The sequence below is a fragment of the Acomys minous genome, assembly GCF_964271855.1.
Source record: "Acomys minous genome assembly, chromosome: 15".
Taxonomy (NCBI): Eukaryota; Metazoa; Chordata; class Mammalia; order Rodentia; family Muridae; genus Acomys; species Acomys minous.
In genome coordinates this window covers 53,961,337-53,980,952 of record NC_140497.1, presented here as the reverse complement: position 1 = coordinate 53,980,952, position 19,616 = coordinate 53,961,337, and the positions used below count along the sequence as shown (strand labels likewise).

General features: G+C 41.7%; 1 protein-coding gene across 7 annotated transcripts in view; it reads left to right on the top strand.

Moving 5' to 3' along the window:
- Positions 1-19,616, top strand: part of PSD3 (pleckstrin and Sec7 domain containing 3) — a 541,746-nt gene that overhangs the window by 246,001 nt on the left and 276,129 nt on the right. The window contains exon 1 of one of the 7 annotated variants that reach the window (XM_084758405.1): positions 2,343-2,608. The exons of the other annotated variants lie outside the window; for them this stretch is intronic. Within the exon in view, the coding sequence (XP_084614531.1) occupies positions 2,578-2,608 (31 nt within the window). The 5' untranslated portion in view covers positions 2,343-2,577. Of the gene's footprint in view, positions 1-2,342; positions 2,609-19,616 lie in introns of those variants that run through there. 7 annotated transcript variants of the gene reach the window in all.

The following is a 19,616-nucleotide window of genomic DNA, read 5'->3' as shown; positions in this document are numbered from 1 at the left end:
ACGTGTAATAGGAACCCTACCAAATGGGCCTAAAGGTCTCAAAACTGCATTTTCATCTGTTTTGTGGTTACAGTTAAGACTCGCTTCAGAAGTGCTGGCTTGTAACCCAGACCTTAGCCACTGAAACTGCACACGAAGTTCAGCCTTTAAATTGTTGATCAGTTATTTTGTTTCCAAAGCTGGTAGGATGTCACCATTCAGGAGGATTGCTTCAATTCTCACCTCCTCTTTTTAGAGCCCATGCTTAGGGAAAAAGAGAAGCCAATGGTGTCTGTCCTATGCTTTCCCTCTGTAAGGACTCTTGGAAGGCAGCCACCAATTTCAGATTGCATCTCATTGGAAACTGATGATTTGTGGATCGGTTATTATTTGGATGGAGCCAACAATAGCGTCCTTTCTGCTTTTCCAATCTCACCCCTGCCCCCAATCCTAGCAGCTTTTCTTAATGACAGTTTTGGAAAGGGAAGAATCAGGCAATTCAGTTCAAAATAAGCTAGTCATGGTGGCACGCACCTGTAAACTCAGTGCTCAGGAGACCAGGGCAGGAAGATCAGGAGTTTATGGCCATCCTGGGCTATTTAGTGAGATCCTGCCCCTCCCCCAAGCAATGGTAGTTATTGGCAATAACAGTTATAATATTACTATTGAGCTTTTAGTAGCTATGGTTGCTCATCTGAGTGGTTTATTTGTACGTGTACCTTAGAGTAACACTGCTATTATTTCTATGGTGCCTAAGGTTTCCAATGAAAAAGCTGAGGACTAGAGAGGTTAAATAATTTTCTTAAAGTGACAGTGTTGGAAAGTAATGACTTCTGGATTACACAAGTCTAGATCATGTGCTTTCACCACAGCATTATACTAACCAATAAGATAAACTCCATAGCTTAGAAGTCAAGAAACTAAAGCTGGGAGGTTTTAAGTAAGCCATTTTCTCAAGGTAAGTAAGACAAGCTGTCAGCTGTCAAGCTAAACTTCTCAGCTTTATTTCTGTCACCTCGTCTGCTGTCTCTAGGCACACATCTATCCTTTATCTCCCATTTATTGAGTTAGTCTTCTTGAGAGATGGGCCTATCTGGTTTGCTGCGCTTTCAAACCCTAAAGGTTCCTTTAAAGTTCTTTCTTTGGCATGCAGATTTCTAGGAAGTAGTGCAGCCTGGTGGAACACGGGGGTAAACTTTAGCACCATAGTGTCTGTGTTTGAGTTCCAGTGATACCAGTTTACTGTCTGATCTGAGATGGCTCATACCACTTTTGTATTTTAGTTGTCTCATCTATAAAATGGATTAATCATAGTAGCTATCCCAGAGGCTTCTGGGAGGAATAGATGGAGTCACAAAATGAAGCTGTTTAGTGCCCTATCTAGCACGTGACTAGAGAATTTATTTAAAAAATGGACATTCTGAATTAAAGTGGACACATTTCCTGCCACCTGATTGGTTGCTGTTCACTGAATGTATAGAATAGAAAAAAAATCTGTGAAGCGCTTGTGCCCCTCGTGCTGATTCGAATACTAATGAGACTAAAGTGAGTTACTTTTTAATTATTTTTCAGTGCTGGGGATCAAACCCAGGGCTCGGCACGTGCTATAGCAAGGAGAAACACTCTTGGCTCAAGATGAGATTATTTTTAATATTCATATCAAGCCCAAGAGCCACTGTTATGTTCTTCACCATGTGTTAGTTTCCTGTTATTATTTATAAAATAAGTGCTTTTACTGCGATTGCTTGAAAAGTATTGTATGCACGTCAAGTACTATTCGTAATGGAAAGTTTATGCCATTGCTTTTAAAACCGGGTCATAACACCTCTGATTCTTTTCATGTCACATTTTCAAGCACTATCAGTTACCCATGAGATATTGATTTATCACATGAACAGTAAGGTAATCATTAGTGAAATGACTGATTGGCAGAGGCACTTACAAGTGAGGTAAGGACTGTCGGCTTTGGCTTGATGTCACGGAAGCAGCTTTTGGGCAGTGTTTTTGCGTTTGCCTCTTCCGTTGGAACAGCGTGAGAATTCAAGGCTTTTTAAAGGGAACCAGCCCATCTCGGTCCACGCGTGTCATTCCAGCATCAGAGAAAATGCTGCATAATACTAGGATGACAGCCCCACCTCTGATGTCACCCAGGATGGTACGATCCTCTCGGAGCCTCTGCCGGCTTCCTGCTGCTGCACTGGGGAATGGTTACATTAGCGCTAACTCCCGGCATCTCAGTTATCTCCTTGGAAGTAGTTTTCACAATTATAGAAAAGCCCCACAGTGGCTGTTTTCGGTAAGCTACCAAGGTAGAGAGCAGCTGAGGCTCCTGAGCACAGCAGGAGAGGCGGGCTGCTCTGCCTTTGTGAGGGGCTGAGGCAGCAGTTCCTGGGCTCAGCTCAGCTCTGGTTCCCAGTGCTCAAAGTGCTCCCATTTACAACCCCGTGTGCAGTGCAGGGCAAGAGGGGCCTCCTCCGGGACACTGGAAATTAATTTGCTTCCAGCTGACTAGAACAGCACATTTGGCGTTAGCTTGCTTCTTTTCTCGTTAACTTTTCTCAAGCGTTAAACTGATGAGCTGGGCATTTTCTATGCTCAATGGGTAACTGCTGGAGCTACAGTAATCTCTGTGAGTAACCTCTATTTGTAGGTCTATGCAGGCGAATATTACTTTATTTACCTATCTCTTGTGAAATGCTGCTGTGACATTTTCCCGTCTGTATTGTTGACTGCTGCTCGTGTTTTGTCTTTTGGCCATCCCAGTGGGAGATTTCCTGGGGGGGACGAACCCAAGTTCTGCCGAATCCTTAATAGAGAAGCACAGGCTCCATTCGTTCTGGGGTATCCCTGCCGACCAGTCTTTAATTCCCCAGAAAAGAGCAAGATGCCATGGGGGCCTCCAAATGCCTTTGCCCGGTCCCTCACTTGGTTTTAGCTTGTGCTATTGATTTAGTATCGGATGCTGTTTTTTTTTTTTCTATTTTTTTAAATTTTGAAATAGTAGAGCATCATGCTTACCTATAGTTTTACTTCCCTTCATCCCTCTGTCCCCAAGCAGTTTCCCTAGGAACAGGGCATTCTGTCACTCTATAGAAATAAGCTTCCGTTTTGTGATGCATTATATAGGCAGAAAGAAGGAAGCAGGCTATTCCTTGGTTTAGAGAGCTGTGGTGTTGGGTGGGATAGGGGAGGAGTTTCTCTTAAAGAACCCAGGCACCTTTTCATCTGCATGGCTAAAGCACAGTGCCGAGTCTAAGTAGCCTAGAGAGAGGTGAGGATGACTTCCAAAGTGGCAGGAAGTGCTCTCCCTGCAGTTGAGGCTGAACCTCAGTCTCCCCAGGAAGTTTATAGCAACTGCCTTATGATCCTCAGTGTGCCTTGCCTGTGTGTCCAAAACATTTTGTAGTATTTTAAGATTTATTTCTCTCTGTAGAGAAACCAACTTTCAACTTTCTGTTGAGCCTTCGATGGTAGATGCTCACGTCATGTTTGCAGGATGAATCCCGACTGTAACTCTTAAGGAATTCTGTTGCACCTGAAAGCCACTGAGAGTGCCTGTGCACGTCAGCTGGGGCCTGCTCCTGGCTCAGAGAAGCTGCGTGTTTATCCTCACCGATGCCTTGCCAGGCAGCACTTAGGGAGTCCACAGCTGGCGTTGGGTTGGTTATCACTGCTCATTACTCTAGCTGTTTGACACTCGTAATCATTTTTTTTTTAAATAAATATAATAGTATTTTGAACGTCAATTTAAATTTCTTCACTGTTAAAATTTTTACTTTATGAAATGCATAAGAAAGTTTTGTTCTGATATTACTACATGTTCGTTAACTTTAGCAAAGGAAGGCCTGCTCAGATGGGATTATGGATCTGAGAGTGAAGTGTGGACTATTATTCTCTTCTAAAACAAAGCAATAAAAACTAAAGGGTCAGTGTAGAGGAAATTTAACACTGGATATTAGAAGCATGGATTTATAAGCAGGAAGAAGTATAGGAAGTGGACAGCGTGGACACAATAGAAGAGAGGGAAGAGGTAAGGCCAAACAAGGAACTTTGCAGTTTGGACATAAACAAAAATTGTGAGAAGTAGTTGGTTCCAGTTGATCCCTCCTGCTGTAGGGTTTCTCTTCTGTGCTGGGAGCAGCGCTCTGTACACCTGCAGGGCGTCGCTCTGTAATTAGTGGGCTGCTTCTCACCTCACCCTTCTGACCTTCTGAGTGCTGCTTTGCGTGCTGCTCTGTAGTTCTTAAAGCTTCCGCTGAGATTGGCAGGCATGCTAAGCTACTGTCCCTCCTGTAGGGATTCGGACTGAATGAGAAAAATTGGGTTCTGAATCATTGGCATGTGGGATTTAGTTTGCGGTAATCGCGGCTGTAAGTATTAGACGCCAGGGGAAGAATGTCCAATTAATGGAACGTTCTGTATTTATATGCACACGCTAAGAGCTTGCATAACGCTCGGCAGGTCTTTCCTGGCCTTTGAAGCACATAAGACCTTAAATATGCATGTGTTGACAGAACTATCAGTGTCCAGAAAGGACCATCATCCAGCATATGTTGTAGTCTTCTCTAAAATGTGACTTTTATTAGGATGAAGAGTGTGTCCCAAAATGTAATGCACTGCATTACTCACTTGGCAGTTTTGCATTACTCACAGTCATTTTCTGATATTTTTATCATACCAAATACATTTTCTACTGCTTGGCAAATGGATTATATTATCTTCTGCTTTGGGTTAATGAAGGCCTTGCCATTACATATTGAGATCGTAGGTTGCACATCTGTTTCTGGAGAGGTTATTGGTCACCGTTTCTCATACTTAAGACTTACAGTTACTTATAGGATAGTGCACTTGGGATCTTTCGAATTCTGCAAGGCTTGATTTTTGTATTTGCTTTGTAAATGAGGCATTTGTCTCACAATCTTTCATTAGCAAAATTACAGGCTGAGTGGTCAGAATTGGCACTCTCTGCCGTCACTGCTTCTGCACAGCCAGAGGGTTTCTACGAGACTTCCTCTGGGGAAATAATTGAACAGTTTACAGTTTTCTTCTAGGTTACTGCGGTTTGAAGCGACATACACGAGAAGAAGGGGAGCAGGTATTTGGTGGCTTATAAAGGATGGAGAATGTGATGAGTTGTGTTATTCTCAGAAAACAGATTATAGACTCTTAATGCAAGCTCACTAGTGCAGATTGGATTTACCCATGAGTTCCTTTTAGTAACAAGTAATATACCCAAGAACATGGATGGGAAACTCTGGAAAAGCACTCTGATTTTTATGTTTCTCTCAGTCTTTATCTTTTATTTTTATTTTTTAAGTTTTATTTATTTTATTTATTGCATACGAGTGCTTTATCTGCAGAAGAGGGCATCAGATCACATTATAGATGGTTGTGAGCCACCATGTGGTTGCTGGGAATTGAACTCAAGACCTCTGGAAGAGCAGGCAGCGCTCTTAACCACTGAGCCATCTCTCCAGCCCCAGTCGTTATCTTTTAGATGCCCATATAATTTACTTAAGAACAACTAGGTAGCAATGTTCACGTTTCTTTTTGATCAAGATCATATTTGCAGTTTTGTGTATGTGTAGTCACTAACTATCTGAGCAACACTTACCATAAGCACGAAACTCAGGAAGGGCAGAGCGCCAGCAAAGGCCCCCAATTTGTTTCTCTTTGATAAGTATTCCCGGTTACTTGGTATGAGAGCAAACCCACATCAGAATGATGAAGCTAAGAGGGGAGACTTTTTGAGTTCTGGAAACTTTGGTGGATTGTTGTCTGTTCTATTGACTGAACAATTAGAACTTTCAATTAGGAGGTAGGAACTTGTAATTTTTTTTTTTTTAAGAAGGAAAATGTCGTCATTGGAATGACTTCTAGATGGTGGTGTCCTTTCTGAAGCAGTGTTCCTTGTATTTCACTGTATATATGAGTCTCTGGCCTGCTTGATTGATTGATTGTGTGTGTGTGTGTGTGTGTGTGTGTGTGTGTGTGTGTGTGTGTGCATGCACTTGGGTATACATGTGTGTACCCATGGCAGTTCATGCGGAAGTTTCAGTTTCCCTTTACCTCATCCTGTCTTGTGACAAGGTCTTATGATTTTCAGCTAGCCTGGCTGAATGGTAAGTTCTTAAAAATCTTCCTCTTGGGACAGTCAGGTGGCTCAGTAGCTGAGAGCACATGCCGCCAAACTGAAACACTTTAATCCCATTGTCAGAATTCACTCACGTGGTAGCAGGAGAGATCCTCCTTACACAGGGTGTCCCATGGGCTCTAAAAGCATGTCACGGCATTCAATGTCCCGAACAAATAAATACATGTAAAATAATTTTAAAAATAACTCACATATGTCTGTCTAGCCCCTCCCCCACAGTATGGGGGTTATAGGCACATGTAGCCAAGCCCAGATATAAAAAATTTTATTTTTATGTGTATATATATTTTGTCTACACGTATGTATGTATACGACTTTCGTGTGATGCCCACAGAGGCCGGAGGAGGGCATTTGGGTTCCCTGGAATGAGAGTTACAACAGACAGTTGTGAATTGCCCTGTTGGTTCTGCAAATGGAAGCCAGGTCCTCTGCAAGAGCAGCAGCGCGCGCCCTTACCACTGGACTGTCTCTCCACTCCCATGCCTGGCCTTTGATGTGCGTGAGCTCAGGGAACTCAGGTCCCTCTGCCCAAGCTGTAAGCATCTCACTGGACCATCTCCTCAGCCTCTCGTTTCAGTTTGCAACCCTCAAGATTCTGCCTTGGGGGGGTCTGAGCAGTGCTTTTGTGCCATCCTTCTGTGTAATGTCTGTGTTGCTGGATCAAGCTCAGACTAAGAACAGAGCTCTAACACAGCCCTTTCCAATCAAACTTCCTCTGATGATTGAAGTGATCTGACGATAGAAAGTAGTTTCAAAGCTCTTAATGATAACTATGGAATGCTGACTGAAGAATTAATATTTTTTAGATTTATTTATTTTTATTTAACATGTACGAGTATTTTGCCTACATGAATGTCTAAATACCGTGTACATGTCTGCTGCTCATTGGATGCCATGGAACTGGAGTTCCAGAAAGTTGTCAGCCACCATGTGGATGCTGGGAACTGAACCCATGTCCTCTGGAAAAGCAACAGGTGCTCTTAACCCACTGAGCCATCATCTCTTCAGCCCCCTAAATTGGCAATTTTATGACGTTAATTTGAGTGGTCAAGGGCAGATACTTGTACTGCATAACACAGAGTTTACAGAGTAGCCAGGTGTGAAGGGTATGCTTGATGTTAACAATCTGCCTCGCAAAGTTGTCTCTATTGACCTGACCACACAGTAAGCTCTGTCTGCAGGTAGTACGTCCAGAGGGATTCCCAATGCATGAGCCCTTGATGGTAAGTCTTGTGATATTTTTGGCTCTCACCAGTGTTTAACGTGTGTTTAATACACAAGAAGATAAAAGGAATGAGATCTCTGCACCCCCATCATTCTGTTCAAGCTGGTGTTTACCGGTGTTTAAGGAGCATTTAAAAATTATTTTTATTTATTTATTATTATGAATACAGTGCTCTGTCTGCATGTACGCCTGCAGGCCAGAAGAGGACATTAGATCACGTTATAGATGGGTGTGAGCCACCATGTGGTTGCTGGGAATCGAACTCAGGACCTCTGGAAGCGTGGTCAGTGCTCTTAACCTCTGAGCCATCTCTCAAGCCCCACATTTTTGTTTTGTTTCCGCCTTGATGTTCTCCTAATTGACCTTGATTGTATGGCATTCTTTATTTCACTTAGACAGCACAGATGTCCATTTGCTAGGCTCTAGTGCTATAAGGGACATAATGGCAGAGAACAGACCAAATGTCATCTATTTGAAGTTTGTATTCTAATGGTGATGAAGAAAAACAAGATAGGTCCTCTTCCTAAAAACTAGTGCGCCCAGGTTCCAGGAAACAAGTATGTAGAATTCCTAATTGTACTCCCAAAGGACCTAGGCTGGACAGGGCTATTCTGCTACCTGGGGAAGTTGAGGTCATGCTTCTTAAAATCACTCCAGAAAGTTGCTTTTCCTTATTCAAGTGTCGCTGGCCAAGCATGCGGTGCATGTGCCAAATGGTCTGTGGGTTGTTTTTCTTGGAACCATTTTCTCTCAAATTTGCTGGCCAGAGTGGAAGAGTGTATTTCAAATACTGGTTCTTAAAGATCATTCTTAGGAAGGCATAGTCTCTCTGCAGCTAGCCGTGTGAAACAGGCTCATTTCCTCATGATTTAAACACATTATGTTTCTATTCCATCATTTTATTACAGTCCTGTTCCTGTGTTGGAGAAACAGATGGCTACTTAATACAGAGCGCTAAAGAAGAGTTAAAAATGATCTTGTAACATTCAAATTTATTCTATTTCTTTTTAAAAATTTATTTATTTATTTATTCACTTTAAATCCCAATTGCAACCTCTTCCATCCTCCCCTTCCAGTAGCACACCTCCTCTGCCTTCCCCCTTTCCCCACTCCCGTATTCCTCAGAAAAGGGGAGCTCCCCACAACCAACGCTCCTGAGCACATCAAGCTGCATCAGGGTTGAGTGCATCCTCTTCCCCTGTGGCCTGCTTAGGCAGCCCCACCAGGGCGAAGTGATCAAAAAGCAGGCAACAGAGTCCATTGTCAGAGACAGCCCCCACTCCCCTTACTAGATGACCCACAAGAATTCTGAGCTGCGCATCGGCTACATTTGTGTAGGGAGCGTAGGTCCAGTCCATGCATGGTCCTTGGTCGGTGCTTCGGTCTCTGCAAGCTCATCTGGGTCCCGGTTAGTTGGCTCTGTTTCGTCTTCTTGTGTAGCTCCTGCCTCCTCCAGCTCCTTCTATCCTTCCTTTACTTTACCACAAGAAAAGTGCTTTGCCCAATGTTTGGCTGTGAGTCTCAGCACCTGTATCAATCTGTTCCTGGGTAGAGGCTCTCAGAGGTTAGCTATGCAAGGCTCCTGTCTGCAACAGAGCAGAGTGTCCTTAATAGTGTCAGGGATTGGCTTTCTCCCACGGGGTGAGCCTCAGTTTGGGCTAGTCATTGATTAGATGTCCCCCAATCTGTGCTCTAGCTTTATCCCTACACATCTTATAGGGAGGGTATATTTGGGGTCAACGTTTTTATGGGTGGATTGGTTGGTGTTCCCCTACCTCCATTAGGAGTCCTCTCTAGGTAGAGGGTGTCCTCTTCAAACTCTATGACCTCTGCTACTAGGATTCTCAGCTAGAGTCACACCTATATCCTCCCACAAACCTACCCTGTCTAGGTCTCCAGCTTGTCACAGAGATGTCCCCACACACTGGTTCTCTTCTCTCTGTCCTCCTGCACCAGCTTTCCCCACTTCTAGTCTTCATACTCATTTCTCTCCACATTCAATCTCCTATGTTGTTCTCTTTCTCTTCAACTACAGCTTCTATCTATTCTATTTCCTCTTCTGAAGGAGGTTTAAGCACTGCACTATATGGCTAAAATCTGCTTATAAATGAGTACATACCATGTGTATCTTTCTGTGTCTGAGTTACATCACTCAGGATGATCTCTTCTAATTCTTTCTGGTTGCATGTAAATTTCAGAATTTCTTTCTTTTTAATAGCTGAGTAGTATTCCATTACATAAATGTACCACAGTTTCTTTATCCATTCTTTGATTGAACGAATCTTGGTTGTTTACAGATTCTAGCTATTACAAGTAAAGCTGCTATGTACAAGCTGAGCATGTGTCCTTGTTGTATGGTAGAGCATCTTTTGGCTATATGCCCAGGAGTGGTATAGCTAAGTCTCAAGGTAGAGCTATTCCCAATTTTCTGGATTGGGAAATAGCACCAAATTGATCCCCAAAGTGGTTATACAGGTTTGTACTCCCACCAGCAATGGAGGAATGTTTCCCGTTCTCCACATCTTCATAAGCATGCACTGTCACTTGAGATTTTGATCTTAGCCACTCGGATAGATGTAAGATGGAATCTCAGAATTGTTTTGATTGTTTCTCTGATGGCTAAAGACATTGAGCATTTCTTTAAGTGCTTCTCAGCCATTCAAGATTCCTCTGTTGAGAACTCTTGCTCTAGCTCTGCACCTCATTTTTTAATTGGATTATTTGGTTTGTTGGTGTTTAATTCCTTGAGTTCTCTATATATTTTGAATATTAGCCCTCTGTCACATGTAGGATTGGTGAAGATCTTTTCCCAATCTGTAGGCTGTGCTTTTGTCCTATTTACAGTGTCTTTGAAGCTTTTCAGATTCATGGTATCTCATTTAATTGTTGATTTTAAAGCTGGAGCTATTGGTGTTCTATTTTCTATGCAAATGAGTTCAAGGCTGATCATCACTTTCTCCTCTAATAGATTTAGTGTGTCTGGTTTTATGTTAAGGTCTTTGATCTCCTTGACCTTGAGTTTTGTGCAGGGTGATAAATATGGATCTATTTGCGTTTTTCTACATATAGACATCCAGTTAGATCAGTGCCTTTTGTTCAAGATGCTATCATTTTTCCACTTAATGGTTTTGGCTTCTTTGTCAAAAACAAAGTGTCCGTAGGTGCGTGTTTTATTTCTGGGTCTTCAATTTGATTCCATTGATCCACCACTCTGTTTCTACGCCAGTACCATGCAGCTTTTACTACTGTTGCTCTGTAGTACAGCTTGAAATCAGGGATGGAGATACCTTCAGAAGTTCTTTAATTGTACAGGATTATTTCAGCTATTCTGTGTTTTTTGCTTTTCGTGTGAAGTTTAGAATTGTTCTTTCAAGCTCTGTAAAGAATTGTGTTGGTAGTTTGATCAGAATTGCATTTTGTCTCTGGATTGCTTTTGGTAAGATGACCATTTTTTAACTGTGTTAATCCTCCCTATCCACGAGCATGGGAGATCTTTCCATCTTCTGCTATCTCCTTTAGTTTCTCTCTTCAGAGACTCGAAGTTCTTGTCATACAGGTCTTTCACTTGCTTGGTTAGATTTACACCAAGATACTTTATATTATGTGTGGCTACTATGAAATGTGTAATTTCCCAAATTTCTTTCTCAACCTGTCTGTCCTTTGTATACAGGAGAACTACTAATTTTTTTTTTAGTTAACTTTGTATCCAGCCACTTTGCTGAAGGTGTTTATCAGCTGTAGGATTTCCCTAGTAGAATTTTTGGGGTCACTTATGTATTCTATCACATCCTCTGTGAACAACGATACTTTGACTTCTTCCTTTCCAAATTGTATCCTCTTCATCTTCTTCAGTTGTCTTACTTGCTCTAGCTAGGACTTCAGGTACTATATTGAAGAGGGACGGAGAGAATGGGCAGCCTTGTTTTGTGTCAGTAGAATTGTTTTAAGTTTCTCTCATTTGTTTGATGTTGGCTATAGGCTTGCTGTATATTGCCTGTATTTATTTAGGTATGTGCCTTGTATCCTCGATCTCTCCAAGACTTTTAACATGAATGTGTGTTGGATTTTTGTCAAGTGCTTTTCCGGCATCTCATGAGATGATCATGTGGGTTTTTTTTTCATTTTGTTTATATGGTAGATTACATTGATGAATTCCTATATATTGAACCACCCCTGCATGCCTGAAATAAAGGCTACTTGGTCATGGTGGATGATATATTTGATGTGTTCTTGGTTTTAATTTGTGAGGATTTTATTGAGTATTTTTGAATCTTGTTCATAAGGGAAATTGGTCTGAAATTCTCCTTGTTGGGTCTTTGGGTGGTTTAGGTATCAAGGTGACTGTGGCCTCATAGGATGAGTTTGATGTTCCTTCTGTTTTTATTTTGTGGGATACTTTGAAGCGAAATGGTATTAGCTCTTCTTTGAAAGTATGGAAGAATTCTGTGCTGAATCCATCTGGCCCTGGGCTGCCTTTCTTTCTTTCTTTCTTTCTTTCTTTCTTTCTTTCTTTCTTTCTTTCTTTCTTTCTCATTGGGAGACTTTTGATGACGTCTACTTAACTTGTTTATCTTGATTGAACTTTGGCAAATGGAATTCGTGGAACACAGGCTTTTGAAGTAGGACTTAGTGATTCTTTGGATTTCCGCAGTGTCTGTTTTTATGTCTGTCTTTTCATTTCTGATTTTGTTGATTTCGATATTGTCTCTCTGCCTTTTAGTTAGTTTGGCTAAGGGTTTGTCTGTCATGTTGATTTTCTCAAAGAACCAACTCTTGGTTTTGTTGATTCTTTGTTTTGTTTTGTTTCTAATCTATTGATTTTAGCCCTGAGTTTGATTATTTCTAGCCTTCTACTTCTCTTGGGTGTGTTTGCTTCTTTTTATTTATTTATTTATTTTTACGTTTTTCTTTTTTGCTGTTATGCTTGTGTGAGATTGCTTCAGTTTCTTTATGAAGGATCTTAGTGCTATGAACTTTCCTCTTAACATGGCTTTCATTGAGTTCATAAGTTTGGGTATGATGTGCCTTCATTTTCCCTAAATTTTAGGAAGTGTTTAATTTCTTTCTTTCTTTCCTCCCTGACCCAATGGTCATTGAGTAGAGAGTTGTTCAGTTTACATGAGATTGTAGGCTTTCTGTTGTTCCTGTTGTTGTTGAAGCCCAGCTGAAGCCCAGATTACTGTGGTAATCTGATAAAATACCAGGGGTTATTTCAGTTTTCTTGTATTAATTGAGGTTTGCTTTGTGACCCGCTGACTATGTGTTCAATTTGGATGTTTTGGGTGGTACTATGAAGAAAGAGTATTCTTTTGTGTTTGGGTAAGAAGTTCTGTAGATATCTATTAGGTCCATTTGATTGATGACATCTGTTGGTTTCATCATTTCTCTATTTAGTTTATGTTTCAGTGATCTGTCCATTGGTAAGAGTGGGGGTGTTGAAGTTTCCCACTACTGATGTATAGGGTTTGATTTGTGATTTAAGCTTTAGTAATGTTTCTTTTACAAATATGGATGCCCTTGTATTTGGGGTTTAGATGTTCAGAATTGAGATGTCCTCATAGAGGATTTTTCTTTTGATGAGAATGAAGTATCCTTCCCCATCTCTTTTGGTTAATTTTGGTTGAAAGTTTATTCTATTAGATATTAAAATGGCTACTTCAGCTTGCTTCTTGGGCCTGTTTGCTTGGGAAACCTTTTTTGAGCCCTTTACTCTTAGGTAATGTCTATTTTTGTTGCTGAGGTGTGTTTCTTGTATGCAGCAGAATGATGGGTCTTATTTATACATCCATTTCATCACCCTGTGTCATTTTATTGGGAATGACGTCCATTGATGTTGAGAGCTATTAATGACAAATGATTGTTAGTTCCTTTTCTTTTGATGTCAGTGGCTGTAGTGTTTGTGTGTTTCTCTTCTTTTGGTTTTGCTGCAGTGGAGTTACATATTTCCTGTTTTCTTGGTTGTAGTTGACCTCCTTTGCTTGTAGTTTTCCCTATAGTATCTTCTATAGGGCTGAGTTTGTGCATAAGTATTTTTTAAATTTAGTTTGAGTTCTGTCATGTAATATCATGTTTTCTCCATCTATGGGGATTGAAAGTTTGCTGAGTATAGTAGCCTGAGCTGACATCTGTGGTCTCTTAGTGTCTGCAAGGCCCTTTGGGATGCCCAGGTCATTTTGGCTTTCAGAGTCTCTAGTGAGAAGTAAGGTGGGACTTTTTTCTTGCAGCACTTTCCCATTTTATTTATTTATTTTTATTTAATTTTAAATTTTATTTTATTTATTCTTATTACATCTCAATGATTATCCCATTCCTTGTATCCTCCCATTCCTCCCTCCCTCTCATTTTCCCCTTACTCCCCTCCCCTATGACTGTGACTGAGAGGGACCTTCTCTCCCTCTGTATATGCTCATAGGGTATCAACTCTCTTCTTGGTAGCCTGCTATCCTTCCTCTGAGTGCCACCAGGTCTCCCCATTCAGGGGACGTGGTCAAATATGAAGCACCAGAGTACGTGTGAAAGTCATACCCCACTCTCCACTCAACTGTGGAGAATGTTCTGTCCATTGGCTAGATCTGGGTAGGGGTTTGAAGTTTACGGGGAGCCATAGTTTGAGCGGGACCCCTGGGCCCAAATCTACCTATCATAATGTTCTACTTGTAGGTTTCTAGGACCCTCTGGACTCTTCTGCTTTGCTATTCTCCCATTCATCTCTCATCTAGAGTCCCAATAGAATGACCTCCTCTCTGTCCCAGTTTCCTGGTAAGTAAAGATTTTCATGGGACATGCCCCTTGATCAGGTAGGATTCTTGTAGGTCGTCTTTATATGTTACTTGGCCCCTTTCCCTTGCAGCTTTAAATATTTTTTCTTTGTTCTATATTTAGTGTTTTGATTATTATGTGGCAGAAGGATTTTATTTTCTGGTTTAATCTATTTAATATTCTGTATGCCTTTTATATGTGTAAAGGCATCTCTTTTTTTTAGGTTCTGAAAATTTTCTTCTATGATTTTGTTGAAAGTATTTTCTTGGCCTTGGACCTGGGGCTCTTCTTTTTTTTCTACTCCTATTATTCTTAGGTTTCATTTTTCCATAGTGTCCTTGATTTTTTTGCATGTTTTGTGTAAGGAAATTTTTGATTTAGTATTTTCTTTGACAGATGTATGGATTTCTTTGATTGTATCTTCCATGCCCAACATTCTTTCCTCCGTCTCTTGTATTCTGTTAATAATGCTTATTTCTGTGATTCCTGTTCTCTTCTCCACGTTTTCCATCTCTAAGATTTTCTCAGTTTGTGTTTTCTTTATTGCTTCTATTTCCATTTTCGGGTCTTTGAATTATTTTATTCATTTGCTTCACCTGTTTGCTTGTATTTTCCTATATTTCTTTAAATGATTCGTTTGTTTCCTCTTTAGTGGCCTCTGTTTGCTTGAGTATATTTTTCTGTATTTCATGAAGTGATTTGTTTCCTCTTTCAATGAGAGTATTATCTGTTTCTTCTACCATCTTCATAATCATAGAATTAAGGTTGTTTTCCTGTGTTAGGTTTATCCAGAGTTTGCTGTACTAGGATGATTGGGTTCCAGTCGTGCCATATTGCTGTGTGTGTGTGTGTGTGTGTGTGTGTGTGTGTGTGTGTCTGTCTGTCTGTCTGTGTGTGTGTCTGTGTGTGTCTGTGTGTGTCTGTGTGTGTCTGTCTGTCTGTGTGTGTGTGTGTGTGTGTGTGTGTGTGTTTATATGCTGGCTTTTTTTAGCTACCTGGTTGTCTCTGATGTTGCCTGGTTGTTCCTGGATCCTGCTGGGCTTCTCAGGCATGTGAGAAAGGTAGGAGTGAGGGGGGCCCTCGATCTTTTCAAATAGCCTATAGCTCTTCTTTGCTGGTTGTGTCCTACTTGGACTTACAGACAGGGAATTAGGGTGTGGGCTTCTAACCTGTACGATCCTGAGGTCCTGTAGGTCACCTCTAGATGGCTATAGATCTGTGAACCATGGGCTGGATGTTCAGGTCTCTGAAATCCGGAGTCATCCTCAGGATAGTGGAAGTAAGTAGCCAGGAGGTCTGAGGGTGGTACCGTGTGTGTCTGGTAGCCAGGATCCCCTCCTCTCTCAGGGAATCAGGAATGGATACTGGCGTTTTGGAGTCAGCAGTATGGTTACTACTTGCTCAGCTGTCACTCCATGTTGCTGGTACTCAGACTCAGCTGGGTGCCACCATCTTGTATCAGGACGCTGCATACTCCTCTTGTCTGGCCTGTCTCCATGGGTAACTGATGAAGGAGTGGACTGGAGCCTGGCACCCTCTCCTTGGTATGGGAGAACTGTCATCAGTGAGTGAGGTGGGAGGAGTCTGATATCTGGATGCTGGAGATGTGCTGGGGCCACAGAGGAACCCTAGGACTGTGTGTGTGTGTGTGTGTGTGTGTGTGTGTGTGTGTGTGTGTGTGTCTGTCTGTCTGTCTGTCTGTCTGTCTGTCTGTCTTGGACCCAGGATCCATCTGCTGGGTGAGGGAAGGAGAGGGGTTAGAACTGTGCATCCCTAGCTCTGGGGCTGCCGCCTCCTGGGAAACACAGGTGTTGGCGTTTTGGAGTCAGCAAGTAGCTTGGTCTGCAGTCCCTGATCTTCTGCTACTTAGATCCACACACGGTGGGTGCCACCTTATCCTGTTTCTTTTTCAGTATATTAAGTCATGTAGAAAAGCCCAAAATAATGGGTTTATAGATCACAGAAAAGTAACTTTACCCAATACCAGGAAACATAATTTATTGGAAGTTTTGCCAAATATAAAGGGTAGCAGATAAGATTTCAGAAAGAAAAAGGCAACTTTTTAATGAAATAAAATTCCCTCCTAAGTGTGTTTTCTCAATGAGTGTCAAACTCTTGTCCTTCCATTCACACTTACACTATTTTGTCATAGATTACATTTACGTTATTTTAAGAGGGGGGAAAAAGAAGTGCAGTTAAGCTGTGTGCCTGTTATTCCAATTCTGTGAGCAAGTGGCTTGTATGCAGGTAAGTGCTGGAGTTCTTCTTTTTAATACATGGCAAATCCTCCTGTCGTATCTGGGCTGAAGTAATTCAGGAAGGCTTTTTGCAGAAAGAGATATTGTCGGAGTCTTACATTAGCATTAGACTGGTGGCAGTGGCAGTGGTGAATGTGTGGGACAATTTAAGTCAGGGCTGATAGCTCACAGCAGCCAGATGAGGACAACAGTGGCTTTGGTGGATGTATGTAGAAACTCTTGAGACACAGGGCAGAGGAGGAGATGGTCATAGGTATGGATAGTTCCAGAAGTAAAGCATCTGGTGAGATGCAGCAGCTCCCTGCGCCTTTGTGCCAATCTAGCCAGTTCTGCATGTGTTCCGCCTCAAGCCCTTACCTCCGCTGTTGCCCAAGCCTCTGGTTATCCTGAGTCTGTTTTTGCCCATCCTCTCTCCTCTGGGACATCCTTCATTTGCCACCCAGGTGTCTTTTTGTCATGTCAAGCACACACCTCATGTCTGACAATGCTCTTTTGAATTTCCTGTGTTTGTTACACAACAGCTTATTGTTACAAAGGCTTGCTGAGTGCGGTGAGTGAATGCCAGAAACAATGGAAATGTTTTGAAAGGGAACAGAAAAACAAAACAAACGAAACAAAACCTTAAAGTAAAATAAATCTTAAGTCATTTTCTTTCCTTTGAAGAAGTGATCGCACTAGTATAACGATTTCCATAGCAATTGCTTTAATGGGATAAGTACAAAATTCCAAGTAAAAGGTCAGGATTAGTATTTTGGGAAGGTTTGTTTGTTGTTAAAGGCAGTGGAAACCAGAAATGTAAAAAACAGCAAAAGGAAGCAGCTCTCGTGTGCAGCAACAAAGCGGTCCCTCTTTTGCAAGGAAAGACCTGCGACACGTCCCCGGTGTGTGGCGTTCCCCTGAAAGTTGTTTGTGTGCAGAAACTATTACAGTTAGAAGAATGGCCAAGTTTTGTAATCTTCGTTAACTTTACTGGTATTAAAAACAGTGACCTCACTATTTACTGGCATCCGTGTGAGTCTCCCAACAAATGTATCCCTCCTGTCAGTGCAGTCCAGTCTTAGCTCCGACGGAGCGCTTTGCTCGATACTGATTCGCTCATCTTAGTTAGGCCCTTAGCCTCGCAGAACGCCTTTGCCCTTGGCTGTTTGTGCCAGTCTCATTAAGAGGTAAACGAAACTTATCGAATCAGTTTTCTCTAGAGCAGTACGCTTAGATGACGTGAGCTTCTGGAACAGTCAAGCCTGCGAGCAATAGTACAGGCGCTTTCCTTCACTGTCTCATTTCTTTGATCCCTTTTGCTTGGACCAGTTGCCATGTTGTGTCAAGCGTCACAAGCATTTCCTACACTCGATGCATTTTTTTTTCTTTCTGAAGGACATTTCAATACAACTTTTGAAACTGCAGTTAAGGACTTACCATATTTTTTTGAGACCCCCCCCCCCCTTTCTCTTTTTCTTTTGGTTTCTTCTCTGGGCCAGTCCTCATCTGATATGTATTACAACTTGAATCATCCTAAAAATACTGTTGTTGTGACATAAATAAGAAAATGGCACTTATTATAAGAATGTACTTACATGTAGTGCTCAGAATTCTTATGTCCGTAGAGATAAAGATGACTGGTATTTATCAGGGATGAAGGAAAGAGCACAGGAAAAAGTGATTGCTAATGGATGTGAGATATAGTTTGAGAGTTAATAAAATGTTTGGAGTGAGAAAGTGGTGATCATTACATAATTTTGTGAATATATGTAAGATCAATTAATATTAAAAAGGATAAAAATTAAAGTCCTACTATATTATTTTAAAAATACCTTCCTTCCTTCCTCCTTCCTTCTTTCTTTCCTTCCTTTCTTCCTTCCTCCCTCCCTCCTTCCCTCCTTCCTTCCTCCTTCCTTTCTTCTTTTCTTCCTCCCTCCTTCTTTCTTTCCTTCCTTTCTCCCTTCTTTTCTTCCTTCCTTCCTCCCTCCCTCCTTTCATTGTTTCCTTCCTCCCTCCCTCCCTCTCTCCTTCTTCCTTCCTTCCTTCCTTCCTTTTTTTCTCCCTCCCCCAGACAGGGTCTCAGTATGTTTTCCTGTCCTGGAACTTCCTATATAGACCATGCTGGGCTTGAACTCACTGTAATTCTTCTGCTTCTGCCTCCTGGGTTATGGGATTAAAGGTTTGCACTATTGTGCCCAGATAAAATGTATAATGTTTCACACATGCATGAATGCATTCTGATGATTGTAACCCATGCTAACCAGTCTCCCAGCCCATTGTTCCTCCTCCTTCCACGCATGCCCCTTCCTTACATGTATGACTGTTGTTTTTGAGACCCAGTGGGTTTAGCCAGGGTCATCTCTGTGACCATGGTTGGAGCCTGGTGGGCTCCCCATTGGGTCTACGACCAATGGCTGACTACCTCTGCCCCAGAATCCATTAGTAGTCAGTAGCTCAGCAGGCAGGGGTAGGGTCAGAAGGCTTTCCCTGATCCATGATTGACTATTGATAGGCCTGGTCTTATGTAGGCCTATTGCAGACAGCCACAGCTGCTGTGGGATTATGATGTGCCCAGAAGACAGCAGTTCATAGCCCTTCGCCCTGTCTCTTTGCTCTTCGGTTCGTTCCTCCCTCTCTTCTGCAGTGACCAGTGAACCTTACAGGGGGCTTATAAATGTCCTGTTGAGGGCTAGGCAATGGTCATTTCTTCTCAGCACCTCAAATAATGGCCATGCACCTCTGCATTTTCCTCTGTTTGTTGCAGACAGAGGCTTTGCTTGGTTAGGGCAGGGAGGAACATTTGACATTAGGTATAAACATAAACACTTAGAGGCAGTTGCTTGCACTCTTTATTGAAAAAAAATTAAACTGTTACCATGTTTCCCTAGGAAAAGAGATGCCAATTATCTTCTCAAGGTTCAAGGTTGCGTCCTTTGCAGAGTTAGGGAAGTGTATCTGCTCAGTTCCGTCAAGTGAGCTTGTAATTCTTTAAAGCTGTACCAGAGAATGCATAATATTTGATTCATATTTAATGTTGAAAAATATTTTTAAATTGTTCTAAGTGGAATACAAAACAACTTACATGCATAGATATAGTATTGCTACTTATATAATGTTAGTACATGGGAATACAGTATCGTATGACAACACATGCTTTCATGTTACCTCAGTTTGTTGATGCCTCCAGCTGAATTTTTCATGCTCCTTCTCTGTGTGTATTCAGACATTCATCAAATGTTTTGCTAAAGAGGAAGCTTATAGC